The 20,578-nt window shown below is 42.5% G+C and overlaps 1 protein-coding gene across 2 annotated transcripts in view; it reads left to right on the plus strand.

Moving 5' to 3' along the window:
- LOC147612900 (uncharacterized) overlaps positions 1-7,418 on the plus strand; it is a 73,869-nt gene extending 66,451 nt beyond the window's left edge. Inside the window, exons 7-9 of one of the 2 annotated variants that reach the window (XM_086782174.1) lie at positions 6,158-6,220; positions 6,393-6,511; positions 6,763-7,418. In XM_086782174.1, the coding sequence (XP_086638300.1) occupies positions 6,158-6,220; positions 6,393-6,511; positions 6,763-6,847 (267 nt within the window). In that variant the 3' untranslated portion in view covers positions 6,848-7,418. Of the gene's footprint in view, positions 1-6,157; positions 6,221-6,392; positions 6,512-6,762 lie in introns of those variants that run through there. The other variant, XR_015263322.1, reaches the window with a different exon arrangement.
- Positions 7,419-20,578: the final 13,160 nt, after the last annotated feature.

Below are 20,578 nucleotides of genomic sequence, written 5' to 3' on the forward strand. Positions count from 1 at the left end.
CCCAGAGAGAGGGCTACCTCGAGTAGAGGGATTCCAGTGGGAGTCAGCATACAGGAGGACCACACGCCAGGGTACCTCGAGAGGGTCGGGGGGAGTAGCAGTTCTATTTAGACGAGAGCTACAGGGGAGACTGAGAGTGGTAGCACAAGATCCAGAGGCCAGATACATGTGGATCAGCTTACAGCTGTCACAAGACAGGGTTATATACATAGCTCTATGTTACTTTTCTCCATCAGGATTCTCCTATGTCATTACAGAGGACATGCCACAGGAGGAGGAGACAGGAGCCTCGCCATACACTTGTCTGTCAGAGGAGATTATGCATTATTCTACACTAGGGGAAGTATTTCTTACGGGCGACTTCAATGCCCACACACAGAGCAGACAGTGCGAGGTGTATGACTATGATGACATGGAGATCCTCCATCCTGTGGATCCAGAGGAGATAGGGGCTAGTCGGGCATCAGAGGACACTGGACCAGACAGCTTAGCTTATATGCTGAGCGAGCAAGTTTACGCTCATCAGGGCAGGCAGGCTTCAGGAGAGCTTTCTCTACCACTGACCATGTATTCACTTTAAGATGTATGATTGATCAGGCCAGAGTGAGGAAGAGAAAGCTCTATTGCTGCTTTGTGGATTTTCGCAAGGCATTTGACACAGTACCACGAGAGAGGCTCTTTCAACGCCTGAAGTCTCTTGGCATACCAGCAGATATGACATGGGGCATCTATGCATTATATGAGCAGGTTTTTGGGCGAGTCAGACGTCCAGGAGGTATGTTCGACACTATTGCTAGCACCATTGGTGTGAAGCAAGGATGCCCACTTTCCCCCACGCTATTTGGGTTATACATTGATGAGGTGGCTGACTTCATTACACGGGGAGGCGGAGATGGAGTTGATTTAGCAGGTACCTCAGTACATATTATGCTTTATGCTGATGATATTGTATTAGTGTCTGAGTCTCCAGGTGGTCTACAACAGCATCTACATGCACTCGATGATTTCTGCACATAGAGCGGTCTTACTGTGAACCTTGGGAAAACCAAGGTTATGGTCTTTCATACATCGAGACAGGGCAGGAGTCAGCTGACATTCACTCTCGTAGGATGCCAGGTGGAGGTGGTGACATCATACGTGTACCTAGGGGTTACCTTCTCTGCAGCAGCCACACGCTTCACCATGGGTTTAGCAACCAGAGCTAGATTGACACGGGGATATGCAGCATTGGCTATGCTAGAGAGACAGTGCCACCAGGCACATTTTTAGGAGCCCTGGACGAAGGGGTGGCTATTTAACACATTAGTCACATCGGCATTGATGTATGGAGCAGCGGTATGGGCACCAGGCCTTGCTACCCATTGGTGGACACAGATAGAGAGACCACAGGCCCTCATGATGGCACGCATGATACGCAGCAAACCGTCAGTACCCCATGACATTATCCGAGCAGAGTTTGCTGCATCTCCTATGATGGTAGAGGCCATATTTCAGACTATATGCCTGCTAGACAGATTCAGAGAGATGCCACAGGACAGATTGCCATACAGAGCTTTTGAGGCATCTAGACAGCTAGCTGAGGTAGGAGACAGAGGATCATGGTATGCACAGGTCACACATTGGTTCTCACATCATGGCGTAGACATGGATCATCTATCACCATTCCAGTATGACAGGGATGCACCACATATCCGTCTCTCATAGTGAGAGGAACAGAGTATTGAGACAGGATCTATGGCAGCTCTATACACGAGAGACATGGATATCGCCTACACAGCCTCTTCCATTGAAGATGCTATACTACGGAGATCACTTCATGAGTATCACTGATGATGGATTTTTAGAGGCCTAGATACATGGAGGGCTTTTTACCACACGGCTCCCGAGTGGCTATTGGTCAGCTTAGAGTTTCATCACACCGATTGGAGATTGAGACTGGCAGAACAGCTCGGATCCCCCGAGAGGAGAGGGTATGCAGATTGTGCAGAGAGGAGGTGGAGACTGAGGAGCATTATGTATGCAGATGCAGAGCATATACAGCCATCAGAGAGAGATATCCCATTTTATTCAGAGAGCCTCATTCCCTACGCCAGATCTTTGGGGCAGCAGACCATCGCATACTGGGGAGATTCATTCTAGACATACAGCGCCACAGAGAGACATCACTACAGGCTCAGACAGCTCCAGAGGGGGGACGACAGACACAGATTACATTTTTTCAGAGATCCATCCCACTCCCAGTCCCTACACGGCAAGAAATTACTCTCCAGAGAGCAGAGACACTCAGGGTCCGCAGGAGACAGAGGACACCTGGCTTTCGGACACCACGCCTATACTAGAGAGAGATAACAGAGATCAGAGCTCAGTTTCACAGAGAGGGTGCAGAGCGACTGGCTCGCTTTAGAGCACACCCAGGCATGTTCTTCAGGGAGCTGTGGACACTCCCTTCATTGATGTATACCATTTTATACCCCCAGTATGGTACAGGATGGAGCTAGCTAGGTTGCATATCATGATTGTATACTCCATGCATATAGCTTTGCATTCTCCTAGTAGTAGAGCTCCATCCCCTCCACCACTTATTGTACTTATTGCACACCGAGATTCAGCTTTTTAGTTCAGTACTTTTTCATTTTGTTGGGATGACAGAGGATATCCCATACAGGTACACCGATTTGTCTCATAGGCCAAGTTCGGTCTTTTGGAAGACGTTAATAAAATCTTTCTTTCTTTCTTTCTCTCTCTCTCTCTCTCTCTCTCTCTCTCTCTCTCTCATTGCAAGTCTCTCTCTCTCTCCTCTCTCATTGCAAGTCTCTCTCTCCTCTCTCTCCTCTCTCTCATTGCAAGTCTCTCTCTCTCTCTCTCTCTCTCTCTCTCTCTCTCTCTCTCTCTCGCACCTCCCCGGATCCCTACACACAAGCTGAAATTTTATTCGTATTGTGCTTGAATTTTGAAATATATATTATAACTCTCGAGTTGTGACTTGTCTTGACATTTCTCCATTTTCTTGATTGCTTTTCGTGCATATGCCATAGATGCCTCGTGCACCGAGTTCCGTATGGGCAAGGCACACCATCATTCAAGGCACACCCAACACCCATGATCACGAGTGACCGGTCGCGAGACGAGTAGGACGAGATATACCGAGAGCTCCACAGAGAGCTTGAGAGCATAGATCGCAGGGTTATACGTGCTCGATTACGAGCTATGAGTATTGTAGATGCTGATGATCATGGAGCTTCTACTAGCAGTCCAGGTGGTCGGGGCTGTTGTGGTGGGCGAGGTCGAGGGCGAGACCGTGCTCAAATAGCTCAGCAGCGCAAGTCTCTTGTACATGATGATGATGATGATGATCCCTTAGATAAGGGGCCCATAGATACGGGTGACGCCATTGCTATAGTGCTGGTGGTCAGAGAGCTTGACTATGACTCGGATGGCAACATGTTGACGGATGGAGATGTTTCTTCAGAGTCATCATCTGGTTTAGATGAGTAGCTAGCTGCTATTATTTGTTTGTCAGGCCCAGTCTCTTAGTTTGAGGGGCTCAGGTGCCTAGGAATCAGAATTGAAATCATATTCTCTGTAGTATGATGTATCATGTATGACATATGTCCACAGTCTTATGATTTATGATTTATCCATGATCCATCTCACTTTCATTTATGTTCGTTGTTTAATTATTTTATTTGATATTTGCATTTGCCATTGTCACTTGTGACTTGTAAGTTGTGCAAAATTGAAATTAAAGTTTGTATAGTATTAGTAAGTGCTTTAATGTTCATTGATGAATCTTCTAACTTCATATTTCAAAAGTTTATAAGTAAACTATAAATTTTGTATACATATATATCGGGGGCAATGTTCACTATGTTTGGAATCTTTTCAGCTCGTTTTCTAAACGTACTAAACGTATCGTTCACTACGTTTGGAACCACCTTGGTACCAGCTCTATTGCATGAAGACCCGTGGTTTTTGGGGAAGAATCAGTACCTACACAGAGGTATATGGATTATATTATTGGCTTGGCATTTCTACAGCCTATATTCCGGCTTGGTTGCCTCGTGTTGGACTGTGTTATGGCATTTGTATATGGATAATCCGGCATCTCCCGTGGGGAGAGTAAAGCCCTCAAAGCTTGTACATGATATTATTCTCCTTGGGTAATAAAATACTACAAGGGGGGGGGGGGGGGGGGGGGGTCGGCCCATTCCGGCCTCTATGCGGTGTCACATGTGCAAGCTCCATTTTCAGCATTTGTGGATATTTTATCCAGCTTTTATGTTTCATGCAAAGTGATGATGGATATGTGTTAAGGCTGTGGCCATGTTTAAATGTTTTAATATGCATTGATGGTATCAACAAGTGTGTCAAAGGTCCTAGTCCCCCGGGCACCGCCGCGAGTTACACCATCCTGGCCTCGGAGCTTTTGAATACCATCTCTCCGCATGTAGGGACCGGCAATCTCAAAGAAATCCCAGTGACTCTATCTCCGGCCTGGGTCTAGAAGGAAGCTCTAGCATGGTATCTGGACTCCACCCTCCTCTCCTCTATGGATCTGAGCTCTGTATGGGCAGCAGCTAGCTGACTCTCAATCCACAGGCTATTTGGGGAACTCTCGTGAAGTCGTTGGAGAGAAGCAAGACCCTGTCGAATGCTCCTCTCCTGCTCACGGAATCCTGCCAAACTACTCTGTGCTGCCTCCTGCAATAAGTTGCTAATCTCGCCAAGGCCTGCATCTAAGGTGCGCGTGGCAGAACCTGAGAGAAAATCCAGTCTCTCCCAAATTTGCTCTATCTTGTTTGCAAACCTCATTGTCCTTTATGAAGCTGTCTGGAATCCTAGTACTCAAGTGCTCCAGGACAATAATCGAAGCATGATCAGAGAAAGTAGTGCCCACCAAGATACCAATCATGCCCCGTGGAAGGGAAGGAGGGTAGACGGCGAGAAGAGGCAGCAGCGTTGGGAGGGGGCACAGGCAGCGGAGAGGTTCGCAGGGGGGTGCTCCAGCACAAGCACAAGAGAGAGAGAACTTTGGGAAGCCCTTTTTTGAGGCAACACAAGCTGTGTAGCAACAGGAAAAAGGCAAGAATTTTCCATGATAAGCCACATACATCATATGAGTGCTTAGCTAGAGTGACTGAGGATAAGGGATGCATATTTGTGGATAATGTGAAAAGTCCCTTAGGCACAGGCCTATGAGGCTGAGCATGGAGGGAGTAACTGGAGCCGGATTTGACACGAGTGGAGGAACAGATTTTCACATGTGACAAGTGGTGTACTGATTGGGGCATGTTTTACAGCCCATTGGAAGCCCTAGGCCAGCCGTGAATAGAGACTTCTATTGGCAGAGATTTTAGCACTTGACAAGTGGTGTTCTGGTTTGGTGTTGTTCAGCCCATAGGCAGCCTTAGGAGGATCGCTTTTGACCATTGCTTATCCATGCAGTGGACTTGCGATACTTTCTATGGTAATAGATTGATGTATGACTATTGGAGCCATGTACTGGGTATATATTTGGAAGGAACAGATCCTCATCTATAGAGGGACAAGGTCAATGAGTGTAGGGAATCGCTAAGGTAGAGTGACAACGCTAATGAGCGTGGGGAATGGGCATGCACCAGGGTAGAGTAGCTGGCTGCTTCTGTCACGTGATGGGAGATATCATTGCATGGAGGCAACAGGCTTATGTGATTACCAGGCTGTGACAAGAGCTGATTTGTGACCCCTGTTTTGGTGCAAGAATCAGCCTGGAGCAGTGTCGATGGTTTAGGGGCAGGCTTGACAGCTTTTGAGCACACCTGCAGACCAGGCTAGGCATGTTGTCTGTGGTCTCTGGCCAGAAACTGGGCATTTTATAAGCCTGTATGAACACATTTTGCTGGTTTTAGCCCTTTTTTCCCCCTAGGCATGCGGAACTCATTTAGGGTGTGACCAAATATCAATGTTGATGTAAGGCTTGGCTTTTTTTAAACAACAAATCGATGAAGGGCAATTTGCAAATGAGAATTGTGGGAAAGTGCTACATGGAAACTCAGACTATTATTTTTTTGTGAGTGAGTAAAGGTTGTGATCGTTTAAAATTTTGTTTGATATCGCCCACAATGTTCAGGTGTGTACTTGTCTCTGAATTCAGTTATGGGTTGTGGTCTGTTTGCAGTTTGTTCCTGATCAAAACAGTGAGAATCAACCTTGGGACTCGCTTTATGAAGAACATATGATGGTAAATTTTCTTCATTTTTCCCATAGTTTACCGTATGATTTGCAGTAAGTAGGGATGCAGGTTAACCAAGAAAACTGAGTATAAGGTAGTTTATTTCAAGACGATGAGTTGGCTGAAGTGATGATCGGAGCAGTCTGGCCTACTTAAGCTGAATCCCAATAACCTCTTTCAGGGCAACATAAGGAACCGGATGGCACTATTGACACCAAAAGAGCAGAAGATAATTCGGTGGCTTTTCGGTATCGATACGGAAGGTGGTGCTTGCTCGAGTCTGGCGTCAGTGGGTGAAAAGTATGTGCTTTTGGTGCCATCATTTTTTTTTCCATTTGCCATGTTAATACTAGAAAGCTTTTAGCGTGAGTCCACCCATCTTGGCCTCCTGCAAATTGGGGGATCAAAATGCCGCCCAGCCTTTGTACTAGTACAGCATTGTCGGAGTTGGATCTGCAAGACGCCTCACTTTTTGAAGAGGGTGGTGGGCTGATTGTTTGAAGCCTCCCCGGAAGTTATGTTTTATCACTTGTTCTCTTGTTCTTCTACAGGCTGGGTGTATCCAAAGAAAGAGTAAGGCAAATAAAATTTGCTGCTATGCACAAAATGCGGCTAATGGGGGATGATAGCATTTGAGAAGGCACTATGCCTTGGGAGTGCGCACGACAAACTTCTGGCAATGCCTTAACACATAACAAGATTATGGGCTTCCTCAGCAAGATGCCTGTCTTCCTTGGCTCTATGAAGATACAAAATGTTGCACCAAGCAGGTCGATCTCTAGGCTCACCAGCTTTATGCAAGAAGATTTGGGCAAGACATGTTGCGCAATGAATCACAGAGCAATTCAACCTTGTATATGATCCTATTTCATTTGTACATATGAGGTTGTAGCTATTGATTCTTACCTTTGGCCTCAATGTGACCACTTGAAGAGCAACATTATGGAAGAGTATGTTATCTACTCTTGGGCGCTAATGACATGAGTGGACATGTCACAGCACGTAGTCTATGCTATGGATGATGGAGTTGCTGATTTAAAGGTTTGCGAGTAGACTCTCATAAAAGTTGAGATTACACTTCAGTTTTTTCCCGAGTTTGGGAAATAACCTGATCTTTCTATTGGTATATTTTTCTACCCGTACTCTGGCATGCAGAATTCTTTTTAATTTGCAGCCAGTTGACTGATATCGATTCTTTCTTTCCAAAGTGGTGTGCAACTGAGCAACCAGTTACCCTGTGTGTGCACGTGTAACTCTTTAGTGCTGGCCTTCATCACCGCTGAGTCTGCCCTTCACCTCCAGAGAAGTGATAGAAAAATATATATATATACTGGTGGGGAATATATGTTGTGTGTTATGTGTGTGTGTGTGAATGTATTTATATACACATATACATGTGTCATAGTTGCCTTCCGTACTTGTTCTCATCCTCGTGATCCAAAGAGCGTTTCGAATGTTCCATGCACACATATTGAGCAGGCATCAGTACGTTGTACAAAATGCACAAAATTCTATATCTATTTTGAAGTACTTGTTTGCCTTATCCCTTATTAGTGCTCATCCATGCATTCCATATGCTTTCCCATCCTGCCTGTATACACATTTTATACTATTCAAACTAGAATAAGGTGGTGTATTTAACGCGCGCGCGCGCGCACACACACACACACACTTGCATATATATATATATATATATATATACAGGTATATATGTTATATGTGTACATGTATATTTATATTAAGTAAACACACACATACGCTTTTTTTAGTAATGATATATTAGTAGTGGTGGGAAACCTCAGTGCGAGGTGAAAACCCACGTAGGAATATGCACTGTACAATGGTGAGTTCAAGAAGGACCCATACTAGAGTTTCTCAGAAACAATCTAAGAAAAGTGAGAAAGTTTGTAGCAGTGTCTGTTGCAAGGATAGCCTGAAGGAGGAGGTGTCTAGGCATATGCTCTCCGAACATGAATCGGTTCTGATTGGTCCAAATTGTCCAGAGTCCAGAGCCATACCCAAGAGAAGAACACAGCATAAGGCCAGAGTGCAACGGTCAACACTCAAATATCCAAAATTGTTTCCCAAAAAAGTGTGCGGGAGATCTAATGCGCAAGCAAGCTGAAACCCCCTCTAGGAGTACTCTGGAATATGCATGTCCAAAGAAGGTGCAACATCGTCTTAGTTTGCGCACTACGACGACGGCATGACGAGGCATAGATATGCCATGAGTGCAGAAGCACACCCCCACTTGGAGAACTCCAAGCATGCATCTCCAGAGGAACATGCATTCTTTCAATGGCAAGGTGCTCCTCCAGATCCCTCTTAAACATTTCGTCCACCATAGTAATGGTTTTTGTAAGTGCCACATATCATTACATACAAGTGTAACCCATGGCGGTGGTTCGAGCCTCACATATAAATTCTTCAAAGGCACCTCCAAGACTTTCTAGTTAGCCATGCAGTCATGCATATGAAGCGGTGGTATTGGTGCAAAGGGGGACAACAACTCATATATCTCACGCCACAAAGGTCTATAATGCATTTCCAATTTAAAACTACGTCGAGCCATAGGGAAGGACTTCATGTTTCCAGCCTGGTCCACCACATCATGGATTTCAATTAATCTCTTTTTTGCTAAGAAGAAAGCTTTCCTTGGTTGTTAGAAAGCCAATGGACGGGCAAGAGCTATAGTCTAATCTAATGTATGCTTTCAGCCCTCAACGAATTCCCTTGCACCATGTCACGGCCATTCCATGTCACATGCTGTAATACTTTCTTCCAGTCTTGAACGAGGTGCGTGTTATATGGGCGGTCGGGTATCTTTCCAACAAAACGACCAAATACCACCTCCCAGTGTGTAGTAGTCTAGTCACCAAAGCCTGAGGATCTCATTCTAACACACACAGCCGCTAGCATCAGTGACCAAGGCTGTCACTGTGTCACGAAATTCGACAATAGGAAAGCTTTTCGCGCAAGGACATGTATATGTATGTTTAGGATGTTCAGTCCACCATGCATATAGGGACTAAGCTTTGCCATTGACAATAGCGTGAGTGCTTTCTTATGGTGTGTTGATTTTTAGAAGAACTCTAATATTTTCGACATAAAGGCATCAATCCGATCCCTTGGCCAAAATAGAAGAGGTAAAAAGAAGTGAATACATGCAATGAGTATGGATTGCACGATTCTCAAGCACACACATAGAGGCCAAGTGGAAAGCTTCGAGTAGTACAATTTTCCTTTTATGCGTTGCAATATCGAGTCTGCCTGTGCATTAGCAGTAGTGTTTTATGCTAGCAGGTATCCCAAATGACGCACAATTTGTGAAGGCTCAATTATTTGCCCTAGCCATATATGAGCATGCCAAGCTTCAAATTTCATTGGTAAGAGTTTGGATTTCCTAAAATTAACTTTGAGGCCTGTTGCACACGCGAAGAGGTCAAGTGCTTCCATTACGGACTTGAGATCATCCGAATCATTACTAGGCAAAAAGAAGGAATCATCTGCATGTCTATCCCAAAAATTGTTCACTTGATTGCAAAACCAGCCCATGCAAGTATGTGTGGCGAGAAGGTGATCCATATGTAAAAGCAGGCAATGGTATATATAGTTACGCACTCAAGGGGTAGCCTTGGCATAGCGAGTTGCCTAAGCTCCATGCCTTTGTGAGTTCTCCATCCACAATGTGTTGAAATTGCCAATGCCAAATTGATGGGGGTGAGAGGTGAATTGATCAAATTGATTGGAGAGATTGTATGCACATATCCAAGTTTACATTGAGGAGGGGTGTTGAGATGTGCAATGTAAAATGTGAGAGTGAATCGTGTGATTGAGTATGTGAACACATCTTAGAGATGCAAGATAATATTGTGTGGTGTGAATGTTGAGAGCCACATAAAAGAATGTGAAAAACGGAGTGCCACATGGCATGATGATATGTAAAGGCTGGAAAGCCTATATCATTGTATGGTTTACAAGCATATGAAAAGAGCTATTGTTGAGTGTGCAATCTCTCTCTCTCTCTCTCTCTCTCTCTCTCTCTAGTCATGGAGTTTCTTGTGTGGTTTAATCCACCTTAGTGTTTATGCTTAATCTATGTTTATCCACCATGATCAATTTCATATTAAGATTGTCAACATGGTATCAGAGCTAAGGTGGACTCTTGATCATGGTGCTTAATTATGTACATTAGTATTTGATTTTTATTAAGCATTTATATTATGTTTTAGCATTTTATTTAAGAAAAAATTAAGCACACTCATCATTATCATTTGAATTTGGATTTGAGAAAGATTAAGGAGCTACCATTATCAAGTTGGAGTGGAGTTTTGCAACATCTAGGTTGCATTGAAGCCGCCATTGAAGGATGCAAGAGAGGTTTGCATCATAGGAGACGCCGTCATCATCAAGAAGCTGCCATGGAAGTTATGAAGTCTCAAGAAGGTAACATTTGGTGGATTTTATCTCGCTTTTGGTGTTTGGGCATGGAAGAATGTTGAGTATGGAAGGGTTGCTGTTTTGGGATATGTGAATCCCTTGGTACCTTGCAATTTGGCAAGGATGTGAGGTGCATGCTTGTTCATGTGAAAACAAGAAATTGCCCAGGTGGAGTTGATTGTGCTCACTGATTTGCTTATGAGAGATGAGCTAGTTGTGGATGCTATTGGAGCATTTATTTTTCTGGTTTATGCACTTTTGTGGTTTCATTTGAGAGACCATGTGAAAAGCACCTGTGAATGGATACATGCATTGAAGGAAAAGCATGCAAATTTGGAACTCATGAAGGCCATGCCAATGGTCATGGAAGACCTCAACTTGGAGGTCTTGAAGACGCAAAGAATTTCACAGCAAAGAGAGTTGTGTTTTTGAGCTCATTTGGGAGAGATTGTCAAGTATAGCAATTGTAATTAACGAAGATGGTAGCAAGAAGGAGAAGCACACCCCAACCAAAGCGAAGGGAAGATAGAAGGATTAGTTGGTCGCCCCAGCAGCCAAGACAAAAGCAACAAAAGCAAGGTATGAAAGCAAGAAGAAGCTTGTGTACACAAGCTAGAGAAGAGAAATGACAAATAAAAAGTAAAGAGAATGTGGGGGAGGGAGAGAGCTTGAGTTCCTTGCAAGCAAACATGGCCACACATAAGAGAGTGCAAGACACAAGAGAGAGATGGATGGCTGAATTTTCTTCTATCTTCTTCTCTTCTCCACAACACTAAAAGATAAGAGCACATACATAAAGGAAAAGTACTCTCCTACAACATACAAAGTGGTTGGTCTATAGTGTGAACTCGACTATATGAGCTGGTGCTATAACTATGCCATAACTCTAGTACTCCAAAGTGGCTGTCACATAGTCTGTCATCCACTGGCGGCATATCGACCATAATCTCACCAACCATGCCAGTGGCATAAGTGCGGAAGCTATCACCTAGGTGGGTCATCAATGTCTGCCGGCTATAGCACTAGTTGAGCTCGATATCTCAACACTCCTCCTCGAGCTCAACTCCCATTAGGAAAAATCGAGACTCATTTTGTGGCCTTGTAATATAATCCACAATCGGAAAGATAGAAGGATTGGCTGGTCGCCACTAGCAGCCAAGACAAAAGCAACACAAAGCAAGGTATGGCAACAAGAAGCAGCTTCTGCACACAAGCTAGAGAGGAGAAATGACATAGAAAAAGTAAAGAGAATGTGGGGGAGAAAGAGAGCTTGAGTTCCTTGCAAGCAAACATGCCCACACACAAGAGAGTGCAAGACACACGAGAGAGATGCATGGTTGAATTTTCTTCTATCTTTTTATCTTCTCCATATAACTAAAAGATAATAGTACATACATAAAGGGAAAGTACTCTCCTACAACATACAAAGTGGTTGGTCTATAGTGTGAACCTGACTATATAAGCTGGTGCTATAACTATGCCATAACTCTAGTACTCCAAAGTGGCTAGGGTGGGAGAGTGCGCGATTATGACAAGACTCGAAGAAGAAGCCCCATAAAGTGGCTGTCACACAGCCTGTTATCCACTGGCGGCATATCGACCATAATCTCACCAACCATGCCAGTAGCATAAGTGCTTAAGTTGTCACCTAGGCGGGTCATCAATGTTCGCCCGCGCTATAGCACTAGAGCTCGATATCTCAACACTCCTCCTCGAGCTTAACTCCCATTAGGAAAAATCGAGACTCATTTTGTGGCCTTGTAAGATAATCCACGTCACCCTATTTTTTGTGGCCCAAAAATTGAAAAAAGGAAGGATTTTTGACACTTTTGTGTATTTTTGTAGAGAGAGATAATCAACACGATGGTCAAGGACTTTTTAAATGCTCAAGAACAAAGAGAATATACCGTCGTCCTATGGGTGCATAATATCAAAGGAATAAAGGCGCAATATGTATCTATAGTTAAATGAGCTCTCATTAATGCACTTTTTGAGCGTGTTTATTTCTTCTTTGGCGAAGGATTTTCTTTCTAGTGACTTTTCTCTTCCATTTTAGACATTCAAGTGCATTTCTCGTGAACTCATGCTATTGTGAGCTCATCATTGTGCCACATTGTGACTTAGTTGCATCAAGTTGATATGGGAGAGAAGAGGAAGCCATATCATATGCATATTGATCTTGAAGAAGAATATACACCTTTGAAGAAAAGAAATCAGCCCCAGCTTTCAATCAATGGACGAGATGAGAGCTTCAGGCTCAAAGCATATATACCTATGGTGTGATGGATCTATGTATCTAAATAATCCTCTAACCTCAAGCACGTCCTCATTCTCAAATCCAACCTCATTGATTAGATATGTTGGCGATGGTTACCAAGGACTGCTTGGCTATTGCAATGCACTAAGCCAATCGAATAGAGTTCTAAAAGACTTGACTTGTGCAACACAGTTGGAGTATAGTCATTTGCAACAAATGTACATCTCTCTTCAAGAAAGAAGTTCACAGCTCTTGTGTAAAATAGTGTCTCAATCTAAAACAATACAGGAGTTTGACAAGAAATTACAGGTTGCACGTGTAAAAGCAACAAGCATTGGCATGAGAGCAAGAAAAAGGAATCTGAGGAACATAGAGAAACTTAATCCAAGTGGTGGAGTCGTCAAGAAAAGAATACAAGCTGTAAGGTAATAAACTTCTATATTTCTATGATACAACATTTAGTGCATGTAGCTTGTAAATTTATAACAAGACGAACTCATTTCAGGTGTCTCCTACATTCAAATAAAGAAAACATGGATTTGGATTCAGCAGCAGCCAGACAATATTCCATGCTTTTATCTTCAAAGATGGCAGGCCAAATGCTCAAGGAGAAGAAGTATAAGAAAGTATGACGAACATTCATAGAACAGTTTACAAAGAAAAGCCAGGTGTCTGCTCTTGATATACAAAAATGTCTTGATGATGTTGGCATAGAGAGAAAGGGGTATTCCGAGATTTTCAAGGTAATATACTCAAAATACAAAGAAAATGGAATTCGGGCTATACTTCTTCTAAAACCATATCGTGCTAGCAGAGAACGTGTGGCATTCATTGAGTGAATCAGAACTTGGCTTGGTTAGCCTTTTTACATCGAAGACACCTTCCTTAATAACGAATGAAGAAATAAGATATGATAAGACCAATTTGATTTGAAAATATTACAAAAGGAAATGGTCCAATTTTTTGGAATGACTTTGGTAGAGACTAGAGGAGTTTTTAAGTTTGTTATCAACTTTGATGAACGTGAAGTTGTGAAGCAAAGAAAAACAAAGAGAATAACAATCACATTAATGAATAGGGCATTGGAAAACACAATACAAAAAAAAGATCCCAGATATTTTAGTGTGCAATCAGAGAATAATATTTGGTGGCTTGGGTCATTTGAGGTATGAATTTATTCTTTTTATTTTTGGTTTCATGAACTTTGTCATTAAAGAAATCTCACTTTGAATTTTATCATGTAGGTTGTGACGGAGGACCCCATTGGGTGTTCCATAATACAGACCTACCTAACATAATTAGGAGGCAAAATGAAGGAGAAATGCTTCATGTAGAAGATATATGAATTTTCACTATGGAATGGCATATGGTAGGTATGGTTTGTATTAAGAGAATGACACAAAAAGCATTCCAAAACAGTTCTTCTGAGCAAGAAACATTTAATAATTTTTTTCCTTTTATATTTCAAGAGACTTGAAAACACTCAAGTGCATGTACAATATTTCAAAAGGCGGAAAATGTAAAGTGACCCTGCCTATACTGCATGGAACATGCAAGTACGATGGACAAAAGAAATTGGTCACGGGTCCCTAATAGGCATGAGAAAGATCCAAACTTTCGACCTGTGCTAGATATTTCTCTTGCAAGAGTACATATCTGCACATTGCACGCACTGTGCAAGATAATTGAGAAACTCGTATTCATGTACACATTGGATTTGCTTAGAAGCTCTTGCTTATATGTAGGAGCAAAAGGGCTATCATAGTCTTGGAAAAAGTTCTATCTGACATTGGCCTGCATGGGGGAAACGTCAAGATAACAATTGATGAAAAGAGGTCAACAAAGAGTGTCCAAGTACCATCAAAGCCATCAATTGGTCGAGTGAAAGCAAGGGGCTTTCTTTTCAAAAATAGATAGAATGTAGGAACATGGAGGAGGAGCACTACAATGTCGTATGAGAAATGGAAGGCATTGCATAATGCAGTAAAGGATCATTGGGATGATGGCAATGCAAGAGCAAAGAAGGAAGATGTGTGGAAATCCATAGACAAGATCTTCCATTTCTGAGAAGAAACTTTAGGACAAGAATGACCTTAACATCTTCGAAGTCACCATCGAGAAATTTTGAAAATCAATGAAAGATGCATGGAGCGAATTAAAAATCATGCATTATATGGTAGAATTCATTTCATTCATTCAACAAGAACTCATTTCATTCATCATGCATTATAAGGTAAGAACTCATTTCATTCATAATTGTCTTTCTGGAGCACATAATATACAACCATCTACCATAGTGTGTGAAAGAGTATGGAACCCCATCACTATGGTTAATACAAGGAATGGAGAAGTCTCACTATCAAGCAAGAAACACATACTTTCGCTACACCAGACATGCAAGAGGGAAAGTGAGAGCAAACACTCTACATGAAGTATTCCAATTGTTCTACTGGAGAATTCTATAGAACTTACGAATAAAAAGCGAATTGGAGCGCATGAGGTCTTATAGAGCACATTGAGCAGCATAAAAAGCAAAAAAACAACAAGCATACAGAGGGTCAAATATTGCACAAAGACACTCAGAGTGGCGATCATAGAAAGTGTGCATCAATCAACGTTGAGTAGATTGCACAAAATGAAGCTACTCTTTTGAATTTTTTTTGTACATTAAAATAGTAAGAGGAGGTATGTACAAGCCTTTTGTATCTGGATGGAGATAATACTAAGAAAGTTCATCATCATCTTTTTCCTTGTCTATAACACGATTCTATTAACAAGACATGTTTATTACAAAAGACCATAACAATGTGACAGGGGGTAGTCCTGTGTTGAAAGAGAACCTGTATCGCGTTGTTATGGTCGCTCACAAACATCGTGTTTACTACATAATGATACGAAAAAATCATGTATAGTATCTCATGTTTGCATTCACTCTTACAACTAAGGAAGTTGATTATCATTTTGTCCTTGTCTATAAGAAGGTGCTATTAAAAAGACATGTTTATTATAAAAGACCGCAATAACGCGACAGGGGGTAATCCTATCTTGAAAGATAAACCGTATCGCGTTGTTGTGGTCGTTCACAAAAATCGTGTTTAGTACATGATGATACGAAAAAATCATGTTTAGTACCTCATGTTTGCATTCACTTCATTTTGTCCTTGTCTATAACACGGTGCTATTGATAAGACATGTTTATTACAAAAGACCACAACAACGTGACATGGGGTAATCTTGTGTTGAAAGATGACCCGTATCGCGTTGTTATGGTCGTTCACAAAAATAGTGTCTAGTGCATGATGATACTAAAAAATCATGTTTAGTATTTCATGTTAGAATTCACTTTTACATTTAAGGAAGTTGATTATCATTTTTTCCTTGTCTACACAAGAGATGTTTATTTTACAAAAAGACCACAACAATACGATAGGGGATAGTCCTGTCTTGAAAGATGACGCGTACAGAGAATGTATATTTCTTTGATAAATTTCGTTACTACAGAGGTAAAAATTACAAAGCCCCTATAATGTTTGGGGTGGTGGAGGATCGGAACTGTTAGGAGGGGACTCCACACGATCGGGAGGAGGATGATCGAGACTATTAAGGTGGGTAGTTCCCTCAGCATCGGCTCAAGGGGGGTGGGGATGTCGTGGGGCCGGTGGCGCGAAAGGATAGGGGGCGTTCCAAGGTGTAATACTAACTTGGTTGATTATCTGTTTGGCTTGCTCTGAAAAATCCCGTAGTCCTCCTCGTAAGCATTCAGTGGGGGGTTTCTGTAAAAAACAAAAAAGAAAGGTCAAGGATGAATACTAGACATTAAACAAAAGACTCTGAGAAAGATATTTAGAATGTGATGTACAAAACTGTACCTCTGATGGTATTTCAAGCAGAGAGTGCATCAACAAGAAGGCATGGAATGCGACACGCCAATCATAGGAGCTGCCATCTGGTTGACGTGGAACCCTACATTATTGTACAACTTATAAAATCTTCTTGGGTGACAACCTCTAGGGCTACAATGAATTTCCTCAAGGATCTGCATCTCAATAATAATAATAATATAAATACAATGTCCATATGATAACCAAAAAATTGAGTTGTCTTTATTGCATGTACTCACAGCATAATGTTAGCATGAGTGCCACCGGTGGATTTGACCAAGTAACATTTCTTGGTAGGCAGGTGGTACATCACCAAACTCCAATGGGAACTACAAGTAGCAAAAGGATGGATTGAGAATTATGTATAAGAAAAACGAATCCAAACCATGAACAGTAGGAATGAAAGAAATTAAGCAACTTACTCCTCGTGGTATGAAAAGAACACGATTTGCATCAGATTGATGACGCAGGTGTAGAACCAGTCACATAGACATCAATCATGCTGGTGACCTCGGATGCAAGGACCACTCAGACTAGAGAATTCACCATATACACCGACGATTGGTGATTTGCTGGTAGTCTTGAAATGACGAGGTTGTAAACACAAGCCAAACATGAAATTGGAGAAAATTACAATGGACCCCTTAAGCAAAAAGATACATTAGAATGCCACCAACCTGAGAATGAGGGACATCAAATTGTTGTTGACCTCCCTGTCCGAGTCAGATAGAATAGTTACTTCGTCCGACGCGCTGACTCGGAAAAAGTAGTCGACATTGCGAATCGAGACCCGGACTTCGAAGTACGGCCTCAGATATTCGAGGGCCTGCGAGTTTGTTGCACGAAGCTCGGAAGCTAACTTCTACTTCTCCCTTCATTCTTGATCTCTTCTTTCCTGCACTCTTCTCCGTCTTGCATTCTGGGGAATGGAAAGGACTTCCCATCTTGCATTTCTCTTTAATACCAAGACAACCACAACAATGCGATATGACACATACTCAATGCCCTCCCCTCGCATTATTGTGGTAGTTTTTGTAGATAGAAGGGGCCTCACCTCTAAATTTTTTTATCCCCAAAGCGACCACAACAGCGTAATACAGAGTAAAGTTACCGATGGGATGACCTTCCCTCATGTTGTTGTGTTCATTGTGGGGGATAGAATATTTTCTGAGCTACCTACATTAGACGAGCACCTATGCAAAGATCGTATCTCAGAGAAACACGAAAATGACACAAAAATTGGAAGGCGACCCTAATAGCAAATAATGACACAGAAATCTGAAAACTATGGAATGGCGCGATCTAATCTTGAAGTGGTTGCTATTTCCAAAAAGCCAATGCACGTCACTGTAGTACCTGTGCGAGGTCGTCGAATCAACCACCACAGAACAACGTAGTCGTGAGGATGAAGACGAAGACGACGACAAAGACACATAAGCAACAGAGGTCGGGAGGCCCACGATGATGAAAGTGATGGTATGCAAAATTATAAATATAGAATTAATTGGCATTGCATGTGCCACGTGGAAAAAGTCTCGGTCGGGAGGCCTTCGAGGACGTCAATCTTGGGCCACATCATGCACTTTTTGTCAATCTTGGGCCACATGGAAAAAGTCTCGGTCTTCGAACCCTTTACGTGAACCTACCCAACATTTCCACTCTCATTCTTTTTTTTGTCGTTTTCTTGTCCATTGCACCTTTGTCTTCGTCTAGGTCCTTCACTACGCCTTCGTCAAACCCTGGATCCTTCCTTGTCGTCCATTATGGAGGTAACTCTTACCCTTTTATGTGTTTCTACCTTCCAATTTCCTCATGTTTCTCTTTGTTTGGAATTCTGCCTTAAATTATGCATATTACACCAAAACGACCATAACAATGCGAGGAGGCATATTCTTTCCATTAAGATGAACTCTCGTCTCATTGTTGTGGTCATTTTTTAAGAGAATGTCTACTACGCTCAGCTTTTTGTCATGTTCTTGTTTGCTTAAGCTTCGAGCTGTTGTGGTCGTTCTAAGGTGTAATGTCGATAAATCTTGCTTTTTGCCATCATTGAGAGGGTTATTTACTTAGTTGAAGAAACAACCATAACAACGCGATGAGAGCTATTTCTTCGCATACGACACGCTCCCTTCACGTTGTTATGGTCGTTTCTATTTTATCGATGTTTGCCAATAAATTTTTCACATTGTTCGACTTTAGTGCTCATTGACGGCTTGTTTGCTACTACTGTTGGTTTTTGAATGAATATAGGCTGGCTCTAGTAACTTCGCAGTTGTGGAGGAGGAAGATGAAACTGTTGCTGAGACACTTGAAGTCAGCCTGTTTGAATTTATCTACAAAGTCAAATAGCACCATCGCCAGCCAGAGATTCAAAGATTTTCAACGTCGAGTTTGTTCTTTGTAGACATGCCGAGGTCCCTTGATTCCCAGCTTGCTCCTCAACACCTTAAGTTCATAAATGTTACTTTTGCTGGTCAAGTGGAATTTGAAGGTGTTCCGTTCGTTCATTCCCTTGACCTAAAGCGGACCAAGGAAGTCGTACGAAAGGTTAGACGTATTCTTAGAAGATTGCCATCCAGTCCGCAAAAGAAAATGTAGCTTTGTTCGCTTTTATGAGGGATTCATCGTCTACCTCTATCTGCAAACTGGATGAGAAATCCGAGGATTCACATGGACCTCAAGGTGAGGGTGGTCTTCTCCAAGATGGAGCTTAGGAAGCTCCGAAAATAGAGGATGATATTGATTGGGAGGAGGAGAGGAGGGAGGCCCAGAATGTGGACATAGAGGCTCTTCGTTGTGACACCATCATTCCCATCGCGAGAAGGACACACACCATCATGCAGACGAGGACGTTGGGGATGTTCCCTTGTCAATTTTACCCTCGTGTCCACTTGAAGGCAGGCATTATGTCCTCTTGATAGACATACAGGCTCTATTCAATTTGTGGTAGGACTACTGCCTTGCCACCATCATTGCCCAGCATCTCGACGAAGATGAAGGGTTTGTCGAGCATGGAGACGACAAATACCTCCAAATAGATAGGAAACATGAGGAAAGGGAGTTCTTATCTGTGGCAGATAACGTTTGTCAATTTTTTCAAGTTTTGACTGCTTACGAGTCCACTCTGCCCTTCGACGACGAGTTTAGGGTTATCCGGGAGAGGCTGAACATTTCCCGTATTATGGGAATGGATGTTGCCACATTGAGTTGTGCGGTTAATAACACAAGTGTCAATCTATGGAAACCATACATTGTTGTTGGCGACAAAAATCAAAAGGTATGCATTGCTAGTATCTCTATTGATTTATAGCGATTCAGTTTGACAAGTTTAAATCATTTCTAAATTTTGTCTTTGAGTTGTATGTGGAGTCGGATCCGTTTATCCTTCGTGCCTCTCGAGCTCGTCATGAGGCAGGACTAGGAAAGGACTCCTCGTTGGGCAATTACTTGAAGTCCCTCAGATATCCCCAGGTGGTGTTGGTCTACCATTCAAGGTTCTCGCAGGAGAACGTTACTTCTATGCTTAATGTATTGGAGATTCTTTCAAGGTATCTAGGGGGATATCCATTGAGGTGGAACGCAGACAAAGCTTTTCTTTTGGATAGGGAATTTTCTCTGTGGACCTTTGCATAGGGCCCCTATTACCTTTTTTTAAGAAGTAATTATTATTTAGCCTATGCAGCTGTATGCACTAGGTTGTGGGCTGAAGAATCCCAGGATGCTTCCCCCTTATGGAAAAAAAGAGCTTCTCCGTTTCGGCAACCCGTTTCAGGAGCGCTCCCTCAACCA

This window comes from Cibotium barometz, chromosome 44 (genome assembly GCF_041138505.1).
Source record: "Cibotium barometz isolate CiBa-2024 chromosome 44, ASM4113850v1, whole genome shotgun sequence".
NCBI lineage: Eukaryota > Viridiplantae > Streptophyta > Polypodiopsida > Cyatheales > Cibotiaceae > Cibotium > Cibotium barometz.